The following is a 19,718-nucleotide window of genomic DNA, read 5'->3' on the forward strand; positions in this document are numbered from 1 at the left end:
CTTTTTGCAAATCTGTCATTTTTGATTGGTAGTCATAAATCCAGATTGTATGCACCATTAATTCTCCAAATGCTGAAGAATAAGCACAAGTATGGTCTTTCTACAGCTGTTTTTTTTTTTTCAGACTTTTTATTTTATTGTAGGACTATACAAGTATGTAATGCTTTGCTTTTGTTTTCAACAACCTTTTACATTGTGAGCAAAGTTAATGTATCTGTGTAGTAATATCCAAGGGATATAAAATCTTTATGGTAGGAGGAAGTATGTTTGTTTTGAAATAATTGAGGATTTTTTTCCATATACTTTCAAACTGGCCTGAGTTCTGTGGTGTTCTGCCAGAGACTTGCTCTGTTATAAGTATATTCTGATCAGGTTGAGCCACAGTGTCCTCTGTGTGGCCCTTCTGGGTTTGTTCATGGGCTTTTGGCCAGTGTTAACAATACTAACCAAACATTTTACAACTATTTTATGCTAGAAATCCTTTTAGCCTGGGACTAGCACTTCTCTCGGGGGTTCAGTCTTTGTTTCTCAGGTGTTTCAAGGAGTGTCCTTGTGTGTGGGGAGTGAGGTCATTTGATGTCACACCCCACCTTATATAACCTTAACATATGGCGGAACCCTTTGTTCCAGACTCCGTTCCCACCCAGTTTGTGGAAAAATACAGGTACCCAAAATGGAGTTCCATATCGTGTGGCCTAGTTACATGCCCTTGCTGAATCATAGCAGCCATAATTTACAGGCTGGTTGAAACGTTTACAGGAAGGCTAAGCCCTTTTCATAGCCCAGTGTCTTGGCTAATGAGCCATTATGACTGTCTAGCTTCATCACTGTTGCACATGAAAAGCTAGCTGTGGGTGTTTTCCAGAGTAAGCCCATTTGAAATACAGACCATAGTCCATAATTTCAGATACAAAAATGACACATGCATACAAATAGGATAATCATATTCAGCAAATCATAACTTTTCCAATGACACCTTACATCACTCATTTTGTACAAATTGCTTCATAATTATGACATCATCATAGTGTCACAAGGTATTCCAGAAAAAATGTTAAATGTTCTTGCAAAATATATAGGGTCCAAGATTTTTTGTAAAGTTTTCATTTAAAGGCATCCAGATGGTGGATCTTCACTTACTCCCTCTCCCCCCACCCCACCTCCCAAACAAAAACAAAAAAAAACAACCCTCTTACACTGAAGCAATTTGAATGGTGCACAGTGAAGCTGTATAAATTGGCAGGAAAGTAAGGCAGACCTAGAAGGATGTTGCTGGAAGGCTGAAGATGGCAGGGTGATGAGGAGTACCTACACAGCAACTCAGCAGCAGTGAAGGGATGATAGGTCAAAATTTCAAGACGTGTTTGAGATGTAACAACTGTCAAAACCTGCTTGCAGAGCTGTGCAATGGTTTCATTTCCTGAATGTGTGAATAGTCGTCAGAGAGACTGAGGAAAAGCTGTGTATCCAAGAAAACAAAGATTGACTTTTCATTGATGGATCTTTTTTATTTATTTATTGAAGTCTTATTATGCATAAATAGCTGTGTTTTGATTTATTAGTGTTTTAAAACTGTTTGTACTGTTTTTACTCTGCTCTGGCTGCTCTGTTGTTCTGTGTCTTTGCCCTTGTACTCTTTTCAAGCTCATGTTTTGTTTTACATAATAATTACTTTCACTAGAATGCTAAACTTTCAAAATCAGATCATAAGGGCATGAATATTTGGGTGAGGACTCTTTGCTGTTTTTCTTTTTGAGGCTTGTGTTTGTGGCAGTTTAAAATTACTCCTCAGGGCATTCTGTGCCAAAAAATATCAAAAATTCTGTGCCCCTCCCCCCCCCAAATTCTGCAAATTTTATTTGTCAAATAAATGTGTAGGCTCCAGCATGGCATTGGGGAGCACATGCCACTAGCTGCACAGAGGTGGGAGATCACTGTACAAGTCCCTCCCTTGAGACACGGACTTATTGGTGAGGTTGCACCCAACCCTGACACAGCGCAAGGACCGTGCCTGCCCTAGAAAAAACCCAGGGCCCTGCCCCTGCATGCCAGGTGCACCAGGTGTGGGCAGGCAGGCTCAACAAGACCGGATTCAAGTGTGGAGGGCTTCAGTGTGTGTGTGTGTGGGGGAGGGGGATCCAGATGTCGGTTGAGAGGGTCTTGTGTTGGGAGGGATCTGGCTGCACAGGGGCTTGTTGGGGGGTTCTGGGTACAACGGTAATGAGACTGCAGAGGGGTCCAGTTGAAGGTGGTTGGGGCTCAGCAGGAGGGGGTCTGTGTGTGTGGGGGGGGGAATAGAGCTTGGCAGAGGGCTCTGGGTGTGGGTATCAGTGGGGGTTCCAGATGTTTGGGGGAGTGGGATTCAGTGGGGTGGGGAACCAGGTGCAGTGGTTGGGGCTCAGTGGGGTGGATCTGGGTGCGGGTGGCTCGTCAGGGTGGTCCAGGTGCAGGGGGAGTGGGGCTTATTGGGGGGGTTCTGAGTGTGTGTGGGGGGGTGAGGCTTGGTGAGGTATGAGGGGGTCTGGATGCACTGGGGTTGGGTGGATGGGGGATCCCTCCCCCTGTAGCTGAGAAGCGATAGGCGCAGAAAGCGAGTGGTGGAGGGATGGGGGGAGTTTGCAGAGCTTCCTGCAGCTTGGGAAGAAATCTGGGGGTGGGTCTGACCTGGCCCCGGATGCCGTGCAGGGGAAGAGGAAGTCCCGTCCTCCCTGGCCGAGTTGGGACTAGCAGCTGATGCCCTTGCCAGGGAGGAGTCACCAGCCATTTCTTTCCCAGCTCCTGCCCCACAGTGATTTACCTCTCTGCTGGCTGCCCTCAGCACCTGAAATATACTGCTGTGGAGGGCCACATGACCACTCTTGTGGCTGCCCTTTGCCTCCCTATCAGAAAGTCATTTTTCTGTGGGGAAGCAAAGAAATCTGCGGGGACATAAATTCTGCACATGCGCAGTGGTGCAGAATTTCCCCAGGAGTATAACATCTGTTTCTGTTAGACAATAAGAACAAGATATACATTTGGTACCATTTTCTGATGTGCTGGATTAATTTCTGAAATGGAAGGAGGATCTCCAGGTTTACCTTGTGTCTCTCAGTGGTCTATTTACTGTATTAGGAGGAAGGAACATCTTTGGACTGGTACTGCAGTGTCCTGGCTTCAATACCTGACTCCCATGGAGTTCCTGTGCGTGATCTTGGCAAGCTGCCTAACATGGAGGTGATACTTTCCCACCTCACAGGGATGTTGTAAGGATAAATACATTAAAGTTTGTGAGGTTCTCAGATAGTATGGTGAGGGGTTATGTGGCTACATAAATATATGTAATGGCTCTGGCTTTTATTTTTTCTTATTTGCTTAGGGATATCTAGTTACTATTTTTTTTAAGCTTTATTTAAAATCAATCACACACCTTTCTGTAACCATCTTAATTTTAACAGATTCTTTTGTGGTTACCGAAGAGCAGCTGTATGTATTCTTAATGAATTTGATATCATATTAACTGATTTTGGCCTCTTTGTTGCCCTGATGTGTCTGCATTTACATTCTTGACAACAGTTTATCTACTAAACACAAAGGACTTGCTACTCTATTAGAGAGCAGGCCAATTTGAACCTTCCTTTGATTGCTTCATTGACAATGACTTTAGGCACCTGAAAGTCTCTTATGGAATTGGTTATTGGAATGTTTCCTTGAGCTGGTGATCAAAGCAAAAGGCCATAAATGCTTTCCTTGGGTCTTCCTTGCAATAGCACAGCGGATCCTTTGTTCTCTGAGTTATTTATATATTGTGAGTCACTGAAGGACTGCTTTCTGAGAAGTTCTTCTACCTTCCCGCCCCCCCAACTCACCTTTTTTGTTTAGTACATTCAGTACTATTCAAACTCAAGTTGTTGATAAAACAATTACAGTAGAACCTCAGTTTTGAACACCTCCGGAATGGAGGTTGTTCATAACTCTGAAATGTTGGCAACTGAACAAAATGTTATGGTGATTTTTTCAAAAGTTTACAACTGAACATTGACATAATATCGCTTTGAAACTTTACTATGCAGAAAAAAATGCTACTTTTAACCATCTTAATTTAAATGAAACAAGCACAGAAGCAGTTTCTTCACCTTGTCAATTTTTTTAAACTTTCCCTTTATAATTTTTTAGTAGTTTACATTTAACACAGTACTGTACTGTAATCTTTTTTGGTCTCTGCTCCTGACTGATTGTGTACTTCTGGTTCCAAATGAGGGGTGTGTTTGACTGGCTAGTTTGTAACTCTGGTGTTCATAATTCTGAAGTTCTACTGTAGTCTTTTCCCCTTTAAATATATATTAGGGCTGTCAAGTGATGAAAAGGATTGTGTGGTTTTTTTTTTGCACTGTTAATAATAGAATACCATTTAAATATTTTTAGATGTTTTTTAAATTTTCAAATATATTTATTTCAATTACAAAACAATTTAAAGTGTACAGTGCTCACTTTATATTTTTGATTACAAATATTTCCCCTGTAAAAAACAAAAGAAATAGTATTTTTCAATTCACCTAATACAAGTACTGTAGTGCAATCTCTTTATCATGAAAGTTAAACTTACAAATGTACAATTATGTACAAAAAAATAACTGCACTCCAAAACAATGTAAAACTTTAGAGCCTTCAAGTCCACTCAGTCCTATTTCTTGTTCAGCCAGTCGCTCAGACACAGAAGTTTGTTTACATTTGCAGGAGATAATGCTGCCCACTTCTTCACAGTGTCACCTGAAAGTGAGAACAGGCATTCGCATGGCACTGTTGTAGCTGGCGTCACAAGATATTTACGTGCCAGATGTGCTAACAATGTATATGTCCCTTCATGCTTCAACCACCATTCCAGATGACATGTGTCCATGCTGATGATGAGTTCTGCTTGATAACAATCCAAAGAGTTGTGGACCGATGTGTGTTCATTTTTATCATGAGAGTTAGATGCTACCAACAGAAGGTTGATTTTCTTTTTTAGTGGTTTGGGTTCTGTAGTTTCCGCATTGGAGTGTTGCTCTTTTAAGACATGTGAAAGCATGCGCCACACCTCATCCCTCTCAGATCTTGGAAGGCACTTCAGATTCTTAAACCTTGGGTCGAGTGCTGTAGCTATCTTTAGAAATCTCACATTGGTACCTTCTTTGCGTTTTGTCAAATCTGCAGCAAAAGTGATCTTAAATCGAACATGTGCTGAGTCATCATCCAAGACTACTATAACATGGAAATATATGGCAGAATGCAGGTAAAACAGAGTCGGAGACATACAATTCTCCCCCACAGAGTTCAGTCACAAATGTAATACATTATTTTTTTAACGAGCATCATCAGCACAGAAGCATGTCCTCTGGAATGGTGGCTGAAGCATGAAGGAACATACGAATATTTAGCATATCTGGCACATAAATACCTTGCAGTGCCAGCTACAAAAGTCCCATGCAAATGCTTGTTCTCACTTTCTGGTGACATTGTAAATAAGAGGTGGGCAGCATTATCTCCTGTAAATGTAAATAAACTTGTTTGTCTTAGCGATTGGCTGAACAAGAAGTAGGACTTGTAGGATCTAAAGTTTTACATTGTTTTGTTTTTGAGTGCAGTTATGTAACAAAAAAACTACATTTGTAAGTTGCACTTTCATGATAAAGAGATTGCATTACAGTACTTAGATGAGGTGAACTGAAATACTTTCTTTTGTTTATCATTTTTACAGTGCAAATTGTAATAATAATATAAAGTGAGCGCTGTACACTTTGTATTCTGTGTTGTAATTGAAGTAAATATATTTGAAAATGTAGAAAAAATCCAAAATTTCAATTGGCATTCTATTGTTTAACAGTGCAATTAAAACTGTGATGAATCGCGATTAATTTTTTTATTGTGATTAATAATTTTAGTTAAACATGTGAGTTAACTGCGATTAATCAACAACCCTTTCTGTGTGTGTGTGTGTGTGTGTAAAATATATATATTTTATTTAAAGGCAGCTGATTGAAAATGAGGCTCTAAACTTCTTCAAGACTAGGTTAAGGCTTTTGCAGTAGCAGGAAGCAATAGCTAGATTGGAGAAAGACCGCTCCCTTAAAAATCTCTGCTGCTGTAGCTTCTGTCAGCTGCTTCACCCTCTCTCTCTGGTGACAATGAGGAGGAGATGGATTGTGATATTGAGTCAAATCTTTTCATTCCCTCCTTGCTGCCCATTCTCTGATGCAGCAGATAGTGATGAGCACCATAGGCTTTATTTCAACTCTGCAACTATTATTGGGTTGTTAGTCAAACAGTTGAATTTTAAAATTTAGATCTCAGGCATTATTTCTTCATTATACTCCCACCTCTCCTTCATATATAGTCTGCAATTCCTTTCTAAGTCCTCTACCACCATTGGTCAAATAAGATTGTCTGCTCCTATATGTCTCATCCTTAATTATTTGTATCTGTCAAAACTGGGCTGAAAGCAACTTAAAGTAGTAACTTGTTAAATTGTTTCTCATACATGCTTTTGGATCTGTCAAATGAACTCCAGTGGTATAGAGTATTATGGCTTTGCCATAGAAACATTTGGCGTAATGTTTATAGGGCATTTGAGGTGTTAATTCTGAGCCTTCTTTCTTTCTGGACTAATGAAGATATAGGTGGATAATACCCAAATCTACAAGTACAGTGTTGTTAAAGGTTAACACTTGTAATGAGAGGCCCCAGAGGGAGAAGAGATCAGATTAAGGATTGCTTTTGTAATCTTGCTGTAGAAAGATGGGTGAAGTGACTTTTTATGAGAGGGCTGATGGCAACTGTTTTGAATGTGAGTACTCCTGAGGGAATTCTGCACCAAAAAAAATTCTGCACGTAATATTTTAAAATTCTGCAAGTTTTATTTGTCAATAAATAAATGTGGAAGTTTCAGCATGACAGTGGGGAGCACAGGCCGCTGGCTGCACAGAGGTGGGAGATCAGCCTGCAGCCTTCTCCCCCTGGGACATGGACTCGGTAGTGAAGCTGCACCCAACCCTGACACAATGCAAGGTCTGGGCCTGCCCCAGAAACACCCTGGGGCCCTGCCCCTCCACTCCAGGAGCACCAGGTGTGGGGCAGGCACGCTCAACCAGGCAGGATCCTGGTGTGGGGGTGAGAGGGTTCTGTGTGGGACAGTCTTGGTGTGGGCAGCTCAGTGGGGGGTATTTGGATACACAGGCATTGTGGGGGGGGTGTGGTTTCCAGGTGCAGGGGCAATGGGACTCTGTAGGGGGTTTCTGGTGAAGGTGGTTGGGGCTCAACGAGGGGGTCTGGGTGCTGGGGGAGTGAGGCTTGGTGGGGTGGGGAGTCTGGATGTAGCTAGTTGGGGCTCAGTGTGGTGTGGAGGGCTCATTGGGGTGGTCCAGGAGCAGGGGAGTGATGGGTGTCAGGAGGCAGGGGGTCTGGGTGTGTGGGAGATCCAGATGCAGAGATTAAGGTTTAGTGGGGTAGGGTTTGGGTATGGAGGGCTGGTTTTTTTTTGGATGTACAGGATCAGGCTTGGTGTGTGGGGGGGTCTGGGTATGGGGGGGGTCCAAATGCATGGGGCAGATGGGGGAGCAGCTTCCCATACAGCAATGGGGGCAGGAAACAGGGGAGCATGCTGAGCTTCCTGCAGACAGGGAAGGTTTCTTGGGGTACGTCTGACCCAGCTCTGTCTGCTCCTTGCAGAGGAAGAGGCAGTCCTGTTCTTTCCTGCCTCCAGCCCAGCCGGGACTAACAGCTGATCCTGGCGCAGGGTAGGAGCCACTGGCTAGGGTGTCCCTGGCCCTGTGATGATTTACCTCTCCACTGGCTGCTCCGAGTGCCCGAAACGATGTACAGTAACTCATCACTTAACGTCATCCCAGTTAACGTTTTGTTATGTCCCTGATCTATTAGAGAACATACTCATTTAAAGTTGTGCAATGTTTGCTTATAGTGTTGTTTGGCGCTGGGGGCTTGGGACCAAGGTGGCCCAGCAGCCCCACTATCAGCTCCCCTCCACACACCTCCCAGTGCCTCCCTCCTCCCGGCTGCCCTACGGATCAGCAACTCCCCCCTCCCACCCCACACCTCCCGCCCGCAGCAATTAGCTGTATCGTGGGTGTTCAGGAGGCTCTGGGTAGGACAGGGGAGGAGCGAGGACATAGTGCACAGCTTCCTCCCTCTCTCCCAGAGCCTCCTGAATGCCACAAAACAGCTGATTGCTGTGGAGGGGAGGCATGCAGCTTCCCTCACCCCCTCCCCCAAACACAGGGAGGGAGGGAGTGCGGGTAGGCCTGGGGCAGAGCCGGGGTTTGAACTCCCCCTGGCACGCTGGAAAGTCAGCACCTGTGCAGCCATGCATACGCCATCCGGAAGAGGGAGTGGTGCGCTCCAAAGGGATAGCATGGGTTCATCATCACGTTCAGTTTCCTCAGGGAAGTGTTTGCAGCCACTGTCCTGCATCTGTTGTGTCTCCTCCCTCCTGCCTCCCTCAGTGCTACCTTGTAGAGGTGGCCTCCTTGGTGCTGCCTTGTAGAGCATGAGGCTACATTAACAACAACTTTAGGGCTCAGCCGAGTGCTAGTTCATCATTTAACAGGAAGACTTTCCCTGGGAAATATCCCACCTAATATCAACATGGTTTAGGTTGCTCAGGGAGCTCATGAGCAAGTCCCCAGATAATCCTCTGGTTAGAATTGTTTGACGCTTATACTGTATATTGTGACAGGGCCAGGCCAGATGGCTACATGAGAGTAATAGAAGGCAGATATATTAGCTCCAAGTTAAGTAGGTACCTTACCCAGGGAACAGGGAAGGTTCCAGAACAATGAGGAACCTTCTGGAGACAAGACAGACAGGCTGATTAGAACAGCTGCAGCCGATCAAGAAGCTGCTAGAATCAATGAAGGCAGGCTAATCAGGGCATCTGGGTTTAAAAAGGAGCTCACTTCAGTTTGCGGTGCACGTGTGAGGATCTGGGAGCAAGAGGGGCTAGGAGCTGAGAGTGAGAACGCATACTGTTGGAGGACTGAGGAGTACAAGCATTATCGGACACCAGGAGAAAGGTCCTATGGTGAGGGTAAAAAAGGTGTTGGGAGGAGGCCATGGGGAAGTAGCCCAGGGAGTTGTTGCTGTCGCACAGCTGTTCCAGGAGGCACTCTAGGCAGCTGCATTCCACAAGGCCCTGGGCTGGAACCCACCGTAGAGGGCGGGCCCGGGCCCAGGTTCCCCCCAAACCTCCCAACTCCTGGTCAGACACAGGAGAAGTTGACCTGGACTGTGGGTTCATGAAAACGGCCAAACTGAGGGCTGCCGTGAATCTCTGAGGTGTGCAAATCCACCACTAAGCACAAGATCCACCAAGGTAGAGGAGGAACTTTGTCACAATATGTATATAATGTCTTTTGTCCGGCTAAAAAAATTTCCCTGGAACCTAACCTGCCCCACCCCACTCCAGTTTACCTTAGTTCTTATGGGGAAATTGGATTTGCTTAACATCGTTTTGCTTAAAGTTGCATTTTTCAAGAACATAAGTGCAATGTTAAGTGAGGAGTTACTGTACTTGTGCTGCTAGGGAGGAGTGCGTGACTGCTCTTGTAGCTTCCCTTTGCTTCCCTGTCAGTCATTTTTCTTTGGGGGAAGCAAAGACATCTGCAGGGGACATGAATTCTGCACGCACATTGTGGCGCAGAATTTCACCCAGGAGTACATGAGGTAGGCTTGGCAAGCTGGTCAATTAATGTCAGTTTACTGCCCTGGTTAAATATCAAAGATTGCAGCAAGAATGCCCTGGTGTAAGCTGTGGCCTACCTTTCTGATTGCATCATTTTGCTGTCTACTGTTAGCAAGCCTATTCAGTGTCTTGCTCACTCATTTTACTACATGCTAATGCCACCTCTGGGATAAAAGGTACATTAATTGTAAGATGAGCATCTTGATTGAGTGGAGTCCTTCTAGAACAAACATATGTTTGTCTTTATTTGTATACCATGCCATCAATGCTCGGGCAGTTTACAAAGCACATCAAACAAATTTAGACATGGTCCCTGCCCTGAAGAGTTTACAATCTAAATTGACTACACAAACATACATAATAAATTAACTGAAAAGGGAATGGGGGAGGGAGAGAAGGGTTCACAGTCTTCCTGCCCCCAACACAAAGAAAATATGCACAGTCATTAAGCTGCTTGAAGAGTTGGCCTGCTGGACTGGGCGAGACTGGAGTGCGGAGTAGTCACCATGTCTCTTGTGATCCCTGAGAAATTCCAGCGCGTTCTGCGAGTGCTCAACACCAACATAGATGGGCAACGGAAAATCACCTTCGCCATCACCGCCATCAAGGGTGTGGGTCCTCGTGGTGCTGAGGAAAGTGGACATGGACCTGACCAAGAGGGCGGGGGAGCTGACAGAGGATGAGGTGGAGCGTGTCATCACCATCATGCAGAACCCCCGTCAGTAGAAGATCCCTGACTCCTTCCTCCACAGGCAGAAGGATGCCAAAGATGGCAAATACAGCCAGGTTCTGGCCAACGGGCTGGACAACAAACTGCGCAAGGACCTGAAGCAGCTAAAGAAAATCCGGGCACATCGGGGCCTGCGCCACTTCTGGGGGCTGCGCGTGTGGGGCCAGCACACCAAGACGACTGGGCGCTGCGGCAGAACCGTCGGTGTCTCCTAGAAGAAGTAGTGTCTGCCCTGTGTCTGCAATAAAGTGCTGTTTTCCGAAAAGTGCATTTAAAATTTTTTTTCTTTTGTGGTTGCTATGTGATTGGCTTATTTCTGTTTAATTTATATTTTCTATTCTAACTATTCAGCCTTGAATACCATTCACATTGAACTGCTATCCTAACTTTGGTAGAAAAGTCAAAAGTTCATTTTTAGAACTTGATTCAACTATTTCACATTTTTGAGTTATTCTAAATCAGTCAAGTAACTTTTGTAAGTAGGCATATCTTTTTAAGGCTAAGCTGACCATAAAGTCTTAATCTTCAATGTTACTGTTAATGGTCTAATGAATGAGTGCTTTAAAATATTTGACCATTTGTGACAATATTTGATTGGTCAGTTGACCAGTTGTCCAGTCAAATGCCCAACCCTATCATGAGACAGGATGAAAAATCATTGTAGAGAGGGAATTTGACTAATGGATGTGGGAATGGGCTCAGAAAATGAAAATATTTGATAATGTAAGTAGTTGTTTTAGAGGATGATACCCCAAGACAAAGGGGAATATTGTTTTGATGGAGATGACTTTTTAATTGAGGACGTGATTTCAAATAGATTTCAGATGTGAAGGCAAGGATGGATAGGAAATCTGGTATGATTTGGAGAGTTGAGATTATAAGCAAAATGTGATCAAGAGGGAGAAAAGTTAGAGGTAACGTGGTTGATGAGATAATAGCAATAGGTGTTTAAGTTATCGGTTGAGATTAGGAGAATTTGACTGTCATGACAAAAACAAAGAAATTCTGGAAAAACACTGACTTGTCCTGTAGAATAGTGGTTCTCAACCAGGGGTACACGTACTCCTGGAAGACCTCTGCATACCCCCAGGGGTATATCAACTCATCTAGATATTTGCCTAGTTTTATAACAGGCTACATAAAAAGTACTACCAAAGTCATGCAACTTTAGTTTGTACTATAGACAACGACTTGTTTATACTGCTCTATATACTATATGCTGAAATGTAAGTACAATATTTATATTCTAGTTGATTTATAATTATATGGTAATGAGAAAGTAAGCAATTTTCAGTAATAGCATGCTGGGATACTTTTGTAGTCTTACGTCTGATTTTGTAAGCAAGAAGTTTGTAAGCAAGAGGTGAAACCTGGGGATAGGCAAGACAAATCAGACTCCTGAAATAGGTACAGTAGTCTAGAAAAGTTGAGAGCCACTGCCGTGGAAAACAGACCATTTCATGTTGGTTAGTGGCTGAAAAGATGTGCTCAGTACATATTTATAAATATCACTTGGTAGAGAACACTTCTTCTTGTGTGAAATCACAAGACTGAAGAGACTTCACATGATCACTTTCTTAAAGCTGTTCAGTCTTTGGTGTTCTGAACTCATCACACCCATCAACAGTCACTTATTTGTCTTCAATTTTAATCTCTGCCTCCTTGTATCTTGCACCAAAAATTAATAGTCTTTTGTATAAAGAGAAGTTTAACAGCAGGAAGAAATCCATTGCGCAATATTGGAAGTAAATAATGATGTTTGAAAAGTTGACTCCACATCTGTATTATGTTTAACAGATCAAAGCTTGTAGGAATCATTAGCTTAAAAGTGTGGCATCAAGTCATTTGATATCCTTGACTGACTTCTCTGCATTATGAATGATTTAGTTCTAGAGATAAAACTAGGAGTACCACTGAGGGATAATGTTGCAAAAAGCCTGGGAGCAGTCCTTCATAAGAACGTAAGAATAGCCATATTGGTCTGACCCAATCATCCATCTAGCCCAGTATCCTTTCTTCTATGCCAGATGCTTCAGAGTGAATGAACAGAATAGGGAAAGTTATCAAGGCATCCATCCCGTCATCCAGTCCCAGCTTCTGGCAGTAAGAGGTTTAGGGACACCCAGAGCATGGAGTTGCATCCCTGACCATCTTGGATAACAGCCGTTGATGGACCTGTTCTCCATGAATTTATCCAATTCTTTTTTGAACTCAATTATACTTCTAGGTTTCACAACATCCCCTGTTAATGAGTACCACAGGTTGTGCATTGTGTGAAGAAGTACTTGCTTTTGTTTGTTTTAAACCTGCTGCCTATTAATTTCATTGGTTGACTCCTGTTTCTTGTTTATGTGAAGGGGTAAATCACACTTTTTCTCCACACCATTCATGATTATGTAGACCTCTTAACATATTCTCTCCTCAGTTGTCTCTTTTTTCATCTCCATGTTCAGCTGGACATGGAGATGGGAGACTGTCTAACTGTCTCCACCTCCATAATTGCTCTCCACATTCGTTTTTTCTTCATCTTCATCTTCCTATTCCTCTTACGCTATTAGCAGAGGATGACTGCTGAAGGCTAGCTTTGAATATTTTAGGTTCACATATTTTTTGCTGTATGTTGTCTAGTGGTTATACTCATTAACAAGCTGTTAGACCTTACGATGAGCATTTTTTCTTTGAGACAGCTTATGCTCCACTGCAAAGCAAACCAATTCCATTGATCAAAAGCAGTCTGCCACTTGAAATTTCCTTGGGATGTGGGTTCCAAAACTTGACCAGCCAACCTTGTTCTTTAGTTAGAAGGCCACTGTCATTGGTAATCACAGATATTACAGCATTAAGCAAAGTGTAATACACCATTATGGCATTGCATCCAGACTGTCTAATTATCCCTTACCTCAAATCAGCTCAAATCACAAGCTAAGCAGAGTCACACCTGGTTAGTATTTCAATGAGAGAAGTCAAATTAAAAACTCTGCTGCAGGAAGCAATATCAGTGGTTCAGTAGATGAGCTGACACCTCTGAGTTAATATTAAATCTTTACCCCAGTGTGTGGTATTAGGGGATGTGGTAGTATTGAAGCTGCAGTCTGGTGTTCCTAATTGCTTGTGGTCACTAAAGGTTCCATACATTCTTTGTAAGAGTGAAGGTGTTAACTCAGAGCTCCTGTCCAAATTCAAATTTTAGTGACTACATTCTGTCTACCTTTTAATTCCCATAGCCATTTCAGTTGGTTAAGATATTCTCCACCTACTGTCCTGAACTGTTTTAAAAGTTGCTCTGAGTTATTAAACAACTGTCATGTTCCATTCGAGTGGTATGTCTGTAGTAGGTGAAGAGACTCCAATACATTATAGGTAAAGATTAAATACTTTTGGGGCCTGATTTTCAAACAGGGCCTGAGGGCTTTCTTTGAAGACATTATTTTGTGCCTGCAGGATTTGCAAAGCATTGCCATGAAAAAGTATGCATGAAGTGTGAGACTGATATAATAGGGTCAGTTTCACTGAGTGCAAAACTGTGCCTTCCAAAAATAGTGAACACCCATGTTCTTTGAGATTTTCCAGAATCCAGGGAACTATATAAATGTCAGACATTTTATTTCTCTTGAATCCATAAAAGCTACTGGTTCACTTTGGTTTTTAAGGTGTATAAAATTTTGGATCCAGTACAAATATATAGCTTTCCATCCGAATAGTTCCTGTGGTCAGTAGCTCTATATATTTATATATTTATTTTTTTTAATAGGATTCAAGTGCCCTGTATGTTCAAAGTTTGTATCTTCAGATGAAATGGATTTGCATCTTGTGATGTGTTTGACGAAGCCAAGGATAACCTACAATGGTAAGTAAGAAGTAACCCAATATTTATTCTTCATTTTAACTGTTTAACTGGGATAAACATTCTTTTATTTTAGCTGTTGAGAAGCTTTTATGATTTTGTGTGTGTTTGTGTAGATTTTTTATATATATATATATATATATAATATAAAAAATGAATTAAACATGTATGCAGTGTAGTTGTAGCCCAGGATATTAGAGACACAAGGTGGATGAGGTAATATCTTTTATTGGACCAATTTCTGTTGGTGAAAGAGACATGCTTTTGAACAACACAGAAATCTTTTGTCACAATTAGACAGTAATATTAGTGTTTACTGTGTTAGCTATATTTTAAAAAATCCCCAAATACCAAAAACTTTTATTAGTTAAAAACATTCCCAAACCAGTATATATCCGTTACAGCTGAAACAAGTCCCCAATTCATCTCCTGCAATGTGGCTATTCCATTTAATGACAGGCACTCAAGGTGCCTTTTTTGTCTTGGGGAAAGAGCATATCTTTGACAGATGCTCAGTCTAACACACTTTCTCCAAGAAGATGCAGAAGGCAAGAGAGGCCTGTCATGAACTATTCTTCCTGGAGCACTCAATGAGAGCTTCTTCAGAACTGGAGTAAAAAGGGCCTACTGATCCTGAACAGGCTTTCTTGGTCAGTGCTCCCATCAATTGTGGTTCAACTCTGAGCTCTCAGGCTCCCTCACCACATACATTTTCAGCTATGATGACTGGCAAAGTAGTGAAGTCCTCCACCCAAGTCATCTGAGAAGGGTAGGAAGGAATGTTATTTCCACAGTGAGCACTGGTCTAGGTCACCCTCCCCAGGACCTCACCCTAAGTTTTATCAAAGATTGTCTCAAATTTTCATCTAAATCAGACTGTCTATCTGCCAGTCTTCTTTTCCAAGCCACACTCCAACCAGTGGGGAGCCACACTCCAACCAGGGGGGAATTGGCACACCCTTGATTCAATTAGGGCTCTTTTATATAATCTTGAGAGAAGACCAGTCAACACTCTCTCCCTGCACTACTTCCTAGTTTTGGACTTCAGCTCAACCGCCCAGTTTGGCAGGGTTGTCTTGCAATCATCATTTAAATAAGACTTCAAGCACCCACCTCCTGATTGAAGTGACTGGTTGATAGTTATCAAAAGCAGAATACATATAAATGATCATTTGAAGAAGAAATAGGTTTCTTACCTTATAGTAACCATAATTCTTCGAGATGTGTTGTCCACATGAATTCACAACCTGCCCTCCTTCCCCACTACTAAAGAGCCCTATATCATCTGGATTCTGTATTGGCAAAGGACCTGAGGGATGTTTGGGCCCGCCTCTCACCTGAGGCTGTGAGAGGCCATCTGGGGCACCAAAGCAGCATCAATGGATGTTGCTGGCCAAAAGAATCTGACCTTGCATGTATATGGCACATGTTCACCAGAAATGGAATCCATGTGGACAACACAACTTGAAACAGTTACTGTAAGTTAAGTAACTGCAATAACAGTATTACTAAACTTTTTCCAAAGGATGACCACATCCATTGGAATTTTTAATATGATCAAGTAGCATTACACACACATCATGGGAGCAGTGACCCAGTTCAGTTCTTTGTCTTTCCTATGTCCGAAATGTCACTTCCCTTGCTTTGTCTAGTGTGCCACAATCCAGGGTAGGACTTCCTGAGTTGCTCGTTAATTGCTGAACAAGAAATTTGTTTAAAGATGGTTGACAGTGACTCTCCACCCCAGTGTCTGCCTGGGAATTAATTTGCTTCATGCCTGCCCTGCCATTCCCTTCCTTTCCTCCCATCATGCCAGGGAGACCATTAGAATTTAGAACTGTAGCAAAGAAGGAAATAGGGTGAGGGAGATCTGAAGTTAGGTCCTTCCCAGTCTTCAAGAATGTCATGAAACTCCAAGTGTAGCCTAGTGTGGTGTGGGCATTTTCGAATAGTTAGATATTAAGGCAGTTCTGTTCTGATTTAAAAAAAAAAATCTGTCCTTCTACTTATATTTACATTTGATTATGAATCAGCTGAGAAAATCTCCTATTTTGTAAGAATCTTTCTTCTCTCATCTTGGCATTTTGTGTGTGTGTATTAGGACTCAAATAACACAGCACAGCTAAAGTTAGGATATGTGTACACTAAAGACTTCTGCTGATATTGGTAAGTCAAGGGCGTTGATGAGATGTGATCCCAGACTAATGTAGCTGTATTGGTAGAAGTCCTTCGTGTAGGCACCGTTGTGTTGGCCAAACTTCTCTTTTACAAGTATAGCTTGTTCCCCTATTAAGGGTGGCTTTACTATATTTGTACAAAGCACAGCTTTGCTGGTATAGCTGCAACCAGGAGCAATGTTCCCTCTAATTTTTTCCATCCAGGTGCGGAATAAATTCTATGTGCGGATGTGCGCCACCAGTAGAAACAAAAAAACTTAGATATAATGTATATATTTTTAAATGTTGCCATAGGGATAATTACTCCAGCCAGGACAGGAGTTCTAAAATGCCTAACACTACTCAAAGAATTAAATTTAAGTGCAAGAGAGAAATAAAAATTATGAACTGCATAGACGAGTCATAAACTAAAATAACATACTTTGAAAGAATAAAATTACAGAGGATATATGTTCATTGCAGGAAGTACCAAGAAGTAACAACAACAATAATACAAGTATGTGCTGTGAGGTGAATATGAAAGACTGTGTGTGTGACACAAAGATACAGACTCTGTGTGCTATTTCTTTAAGGCACTCACTCACTCACTGCCTGGAAGACTTGTTGCAGCAGCTCTCTCCTGCTCAGAATCCTGAGCCCTGTACCTTCTCCCCTGCTCTGGGGAGAAGGGGTACGGGGGGAGGGGGACACCCTGACATTAGCACCTCCCCCCCGCTCTGCTAATCAAGTACGCAGCACTTGAATCACTCCTGGGTGGCCGCCCGACCACGCATGGTTTTCTGGTACAGCGTATCAGTAAAGTGTTCCTAGTGTAGGCATGGCCTATCTAATGAGGCACTGATGTATAACCTATTGGTGGTGGGGCAAGTTCCCTGTATTCCCAAGTAGACTTCCAACTCTACAAGGCCATATAGAAGGGAGCCAGAGTTAAATAAAGAAGGATTATAAGTGTGATATATAATTTTTTATAATGAGTTTAAAGGAAGTGTAAGTAATGGAATTTGCTTTCCTGCCTTTACATTGCTGTTGTAATTATTTCCTGGGTACAGCTTAATCTCTCCATCAAATTGCTTCTGGAAAGGTATTTTCCTTTGCTTCCCATATTTAACCATTGCTGTCCTGACAAAATCCATCCAAAGGGAGCAGAATGTTTCCTTATGCCAGCCAATGGTTACTTCTGAGTATTAGTAAAAGATGTGGTTTACAGAAAAAGGGGCCACATCTCCTTACAGTGTGGACAGGCAGGAGCAATATATTTGGAGAACCCTGTGTATTTGGTAAGTCACCTAGCTTGAACACTTACTACTGTATCAGAATTTGAGTAAACAATGGGTAAATTTTCAATACAGGGATTTAAAAATGCAGTTTTCAATGCTAATGTGAACAGTTCCGCCGTGCTATTTGGAATCCTAACCCCTTTAAAAACTGAACATATTTACTATTGGTATTTGACAAGAGTTCTGTGGTAAGATCCTAGGTTTTGACAGGCTTTGATTTTTTAAAAAGTGTTGATCTTTTTGTTTAGATTTTAGAATGTAATGTCCATTGTCCTTTGGAAAGAAGCTATTTCTTAAAGCTTGATAAGACAAAGGTAGTCAGGATGTGTTACTAAAGGTTTACTTGTGACCTAGTAAAAAGTTACAAATTCTCCTGCTAGAAAATGGAACTCTTCTTGTTCCTTGGCTGAGCAGGAAAAATCTAACAGTCTAATCTCCTGTTGTTCGAGTGTGCATGCCTGGGAACATGGACATTTTGATGAGCGGTTTGTTAGGCTTTAGCCATGGGCGGAATTAGAGTTGAGGAGATGTTTCTGCTTGCTGCATGGTGCTCTATACCAGTAGTTCTAAGACTTTTTTTTTGCGGACCACTTGAAAATTGCTAATGATCTCAGCGGACCACTTCATGATCTTTCCAAATGTTGTTTGTATTATTAGCTAACTATTGTAAAGCGCTTTGGATAAAAGTGCTGTATTAAAAAAAAACCCCTTAATTATTAACTTTTTTTGTTCTACAAATAAAAGCGCATGACTCATATTTTAATATCAGTAGTCTTACCTTTCTAATGTGATGGATGTGCCCTGTCTCCCCCACCACGGTAGCCCCCAAGCTGGGGCTGGGAAGGAGGGGCATCTCTCCCTCTCTCCCCCACTGCAGCAGCCCGCAAGCTGGGGCTGGGAAGGAGGGGGTCTCTCCCCTGCCACAGAGCTGAGGCTGGGAAGGAGGGCCATATCTCCCTGGCAACCGCAGCCCCGGAGCTGGGGAAAGTCGCCTCTTTTGTTTCTCTGGCCGCTGCAGCCCTGCACATCCCAAATGCCCCCCACCCCCACTTCTCACCCCACTGCCCCCTCCCAACTACCCCCTGTTGCCCCCAAGGCCACCACCTCACCTTACATGTGCGTCTTCTCCAGGGTCCAGGCATCTAATTAGTGGAGCCACGCCTGCGCGGCTCCACTGATTAGGTGGGTGGCTCTTGTGTGAGGCTGCCCAGGCGCGCACCTTAGAGGGAACTATCCGCGGACCACCTGAATGGAGCTCGCGGACCACAGTTTGAGAACCTCTGCTCTATGCCATGGCAGAGGCCAAGAGTCATATTTGCCCAGCTGACTCTGATGAAGCTGGGACAACATCCAACTGCTTCTGTTCACAAGATGTCCCCCTTCCTCACATGAGCATGAAGTTGCCAACTACTTCCTTTAGTAGTGCACATTCACGCCCTGTGCCTCCAAAAATCCTTCCTTTAAACAAACAAACAAAAAAAAAAACCATACCAGGACTTAGTGTCTTAATGATGTCCATGTTTTGTGGGTTAGAACTTGGATTACCTTCTTGTGTTGCCTTTGTGCTCTTGGAGAATCATGGATATGGAAGGGAGGACTGCTCTGCAGAACCTCTTATCTTTCTGGCAATATTAAAGTATAGGTGCTTCAGAGAGTAATATACATGAATGACCATAGACTGTATGTGCAATCCATGCAGAATATTTTCCAAAAGCCTTTGAAGGGAAAAAAAATTAAGGAAAAGGAGTGGCAAAAGAAATGTCTCTGGCACTGAGCTAGTTTTAGATTGCATCTCAGAGAAACTGATTCCTTTTTTGACAAACCTTGCAACCTTAATTGTGTTTTGAAATAATCTTTGCTATCATGTTAGACTTCCAGTCCTCTTTATTTCTTAGAGTATCTAAAAATTTTAAGAAGTCCTCTGTTTCTACAGCTGGTTTTCCTTTTAATTTTTTTTTATATTTGTAAATTATTTTGA

The 19,718-nt window shown here is 42.6% G+C and overlaps 2 protein-coding genes and 1 pseudogene across 2 annotated transcripts in view; all 3 read left to right on the top strand.

Annotated features, from left to right (window-relative positions):
* The window catches only part of ZNRF2 (zinc and ring finger 2), an 81,460-nt gene that overhangs the window by 41,549 nt on the left and 20,193 nt on the right, over window positions 1-19,718 (top strand). The window contains 1 exon segment of the mRNA XM_073333307.2: window positions 14,194-14,289. Coding sequence (XP_073189408.1) covers window positions 14,194-14,289 — 96 coding nt within the window.
* The window catches only part of RPL14 (ribosomal protein L14), a 247,778-nt gene that overhangs the window by 10,959 nt on the left and 217,101 nt on the right, over window positions 1-19,718 (top strand). The gene's annotated exons all lie outside the window — the stretch shown is intronic.
* LOC140906028 (small ribosomal subunit protein uS13 pseudogene) lies at window positions 9,867-10,691 on the top strand (annotated as a pseudogene).

Source organism: Lepidochelys kempii, chromosome 2 (assembly GCF_965140285.1).
Source record: "Lepidochelys kempii isolate rLepKem1 chromosome 2, rLepKem1.hap1, whole genome shotgun sequence".
In the NCBI taxonomy this organism is placed as follows: domain Eukaryota; kingdom Metazoa; phylum Chordata; order Testudines; family Cheloniidae; genus Lepidochelys; species Lepidochelys kempii.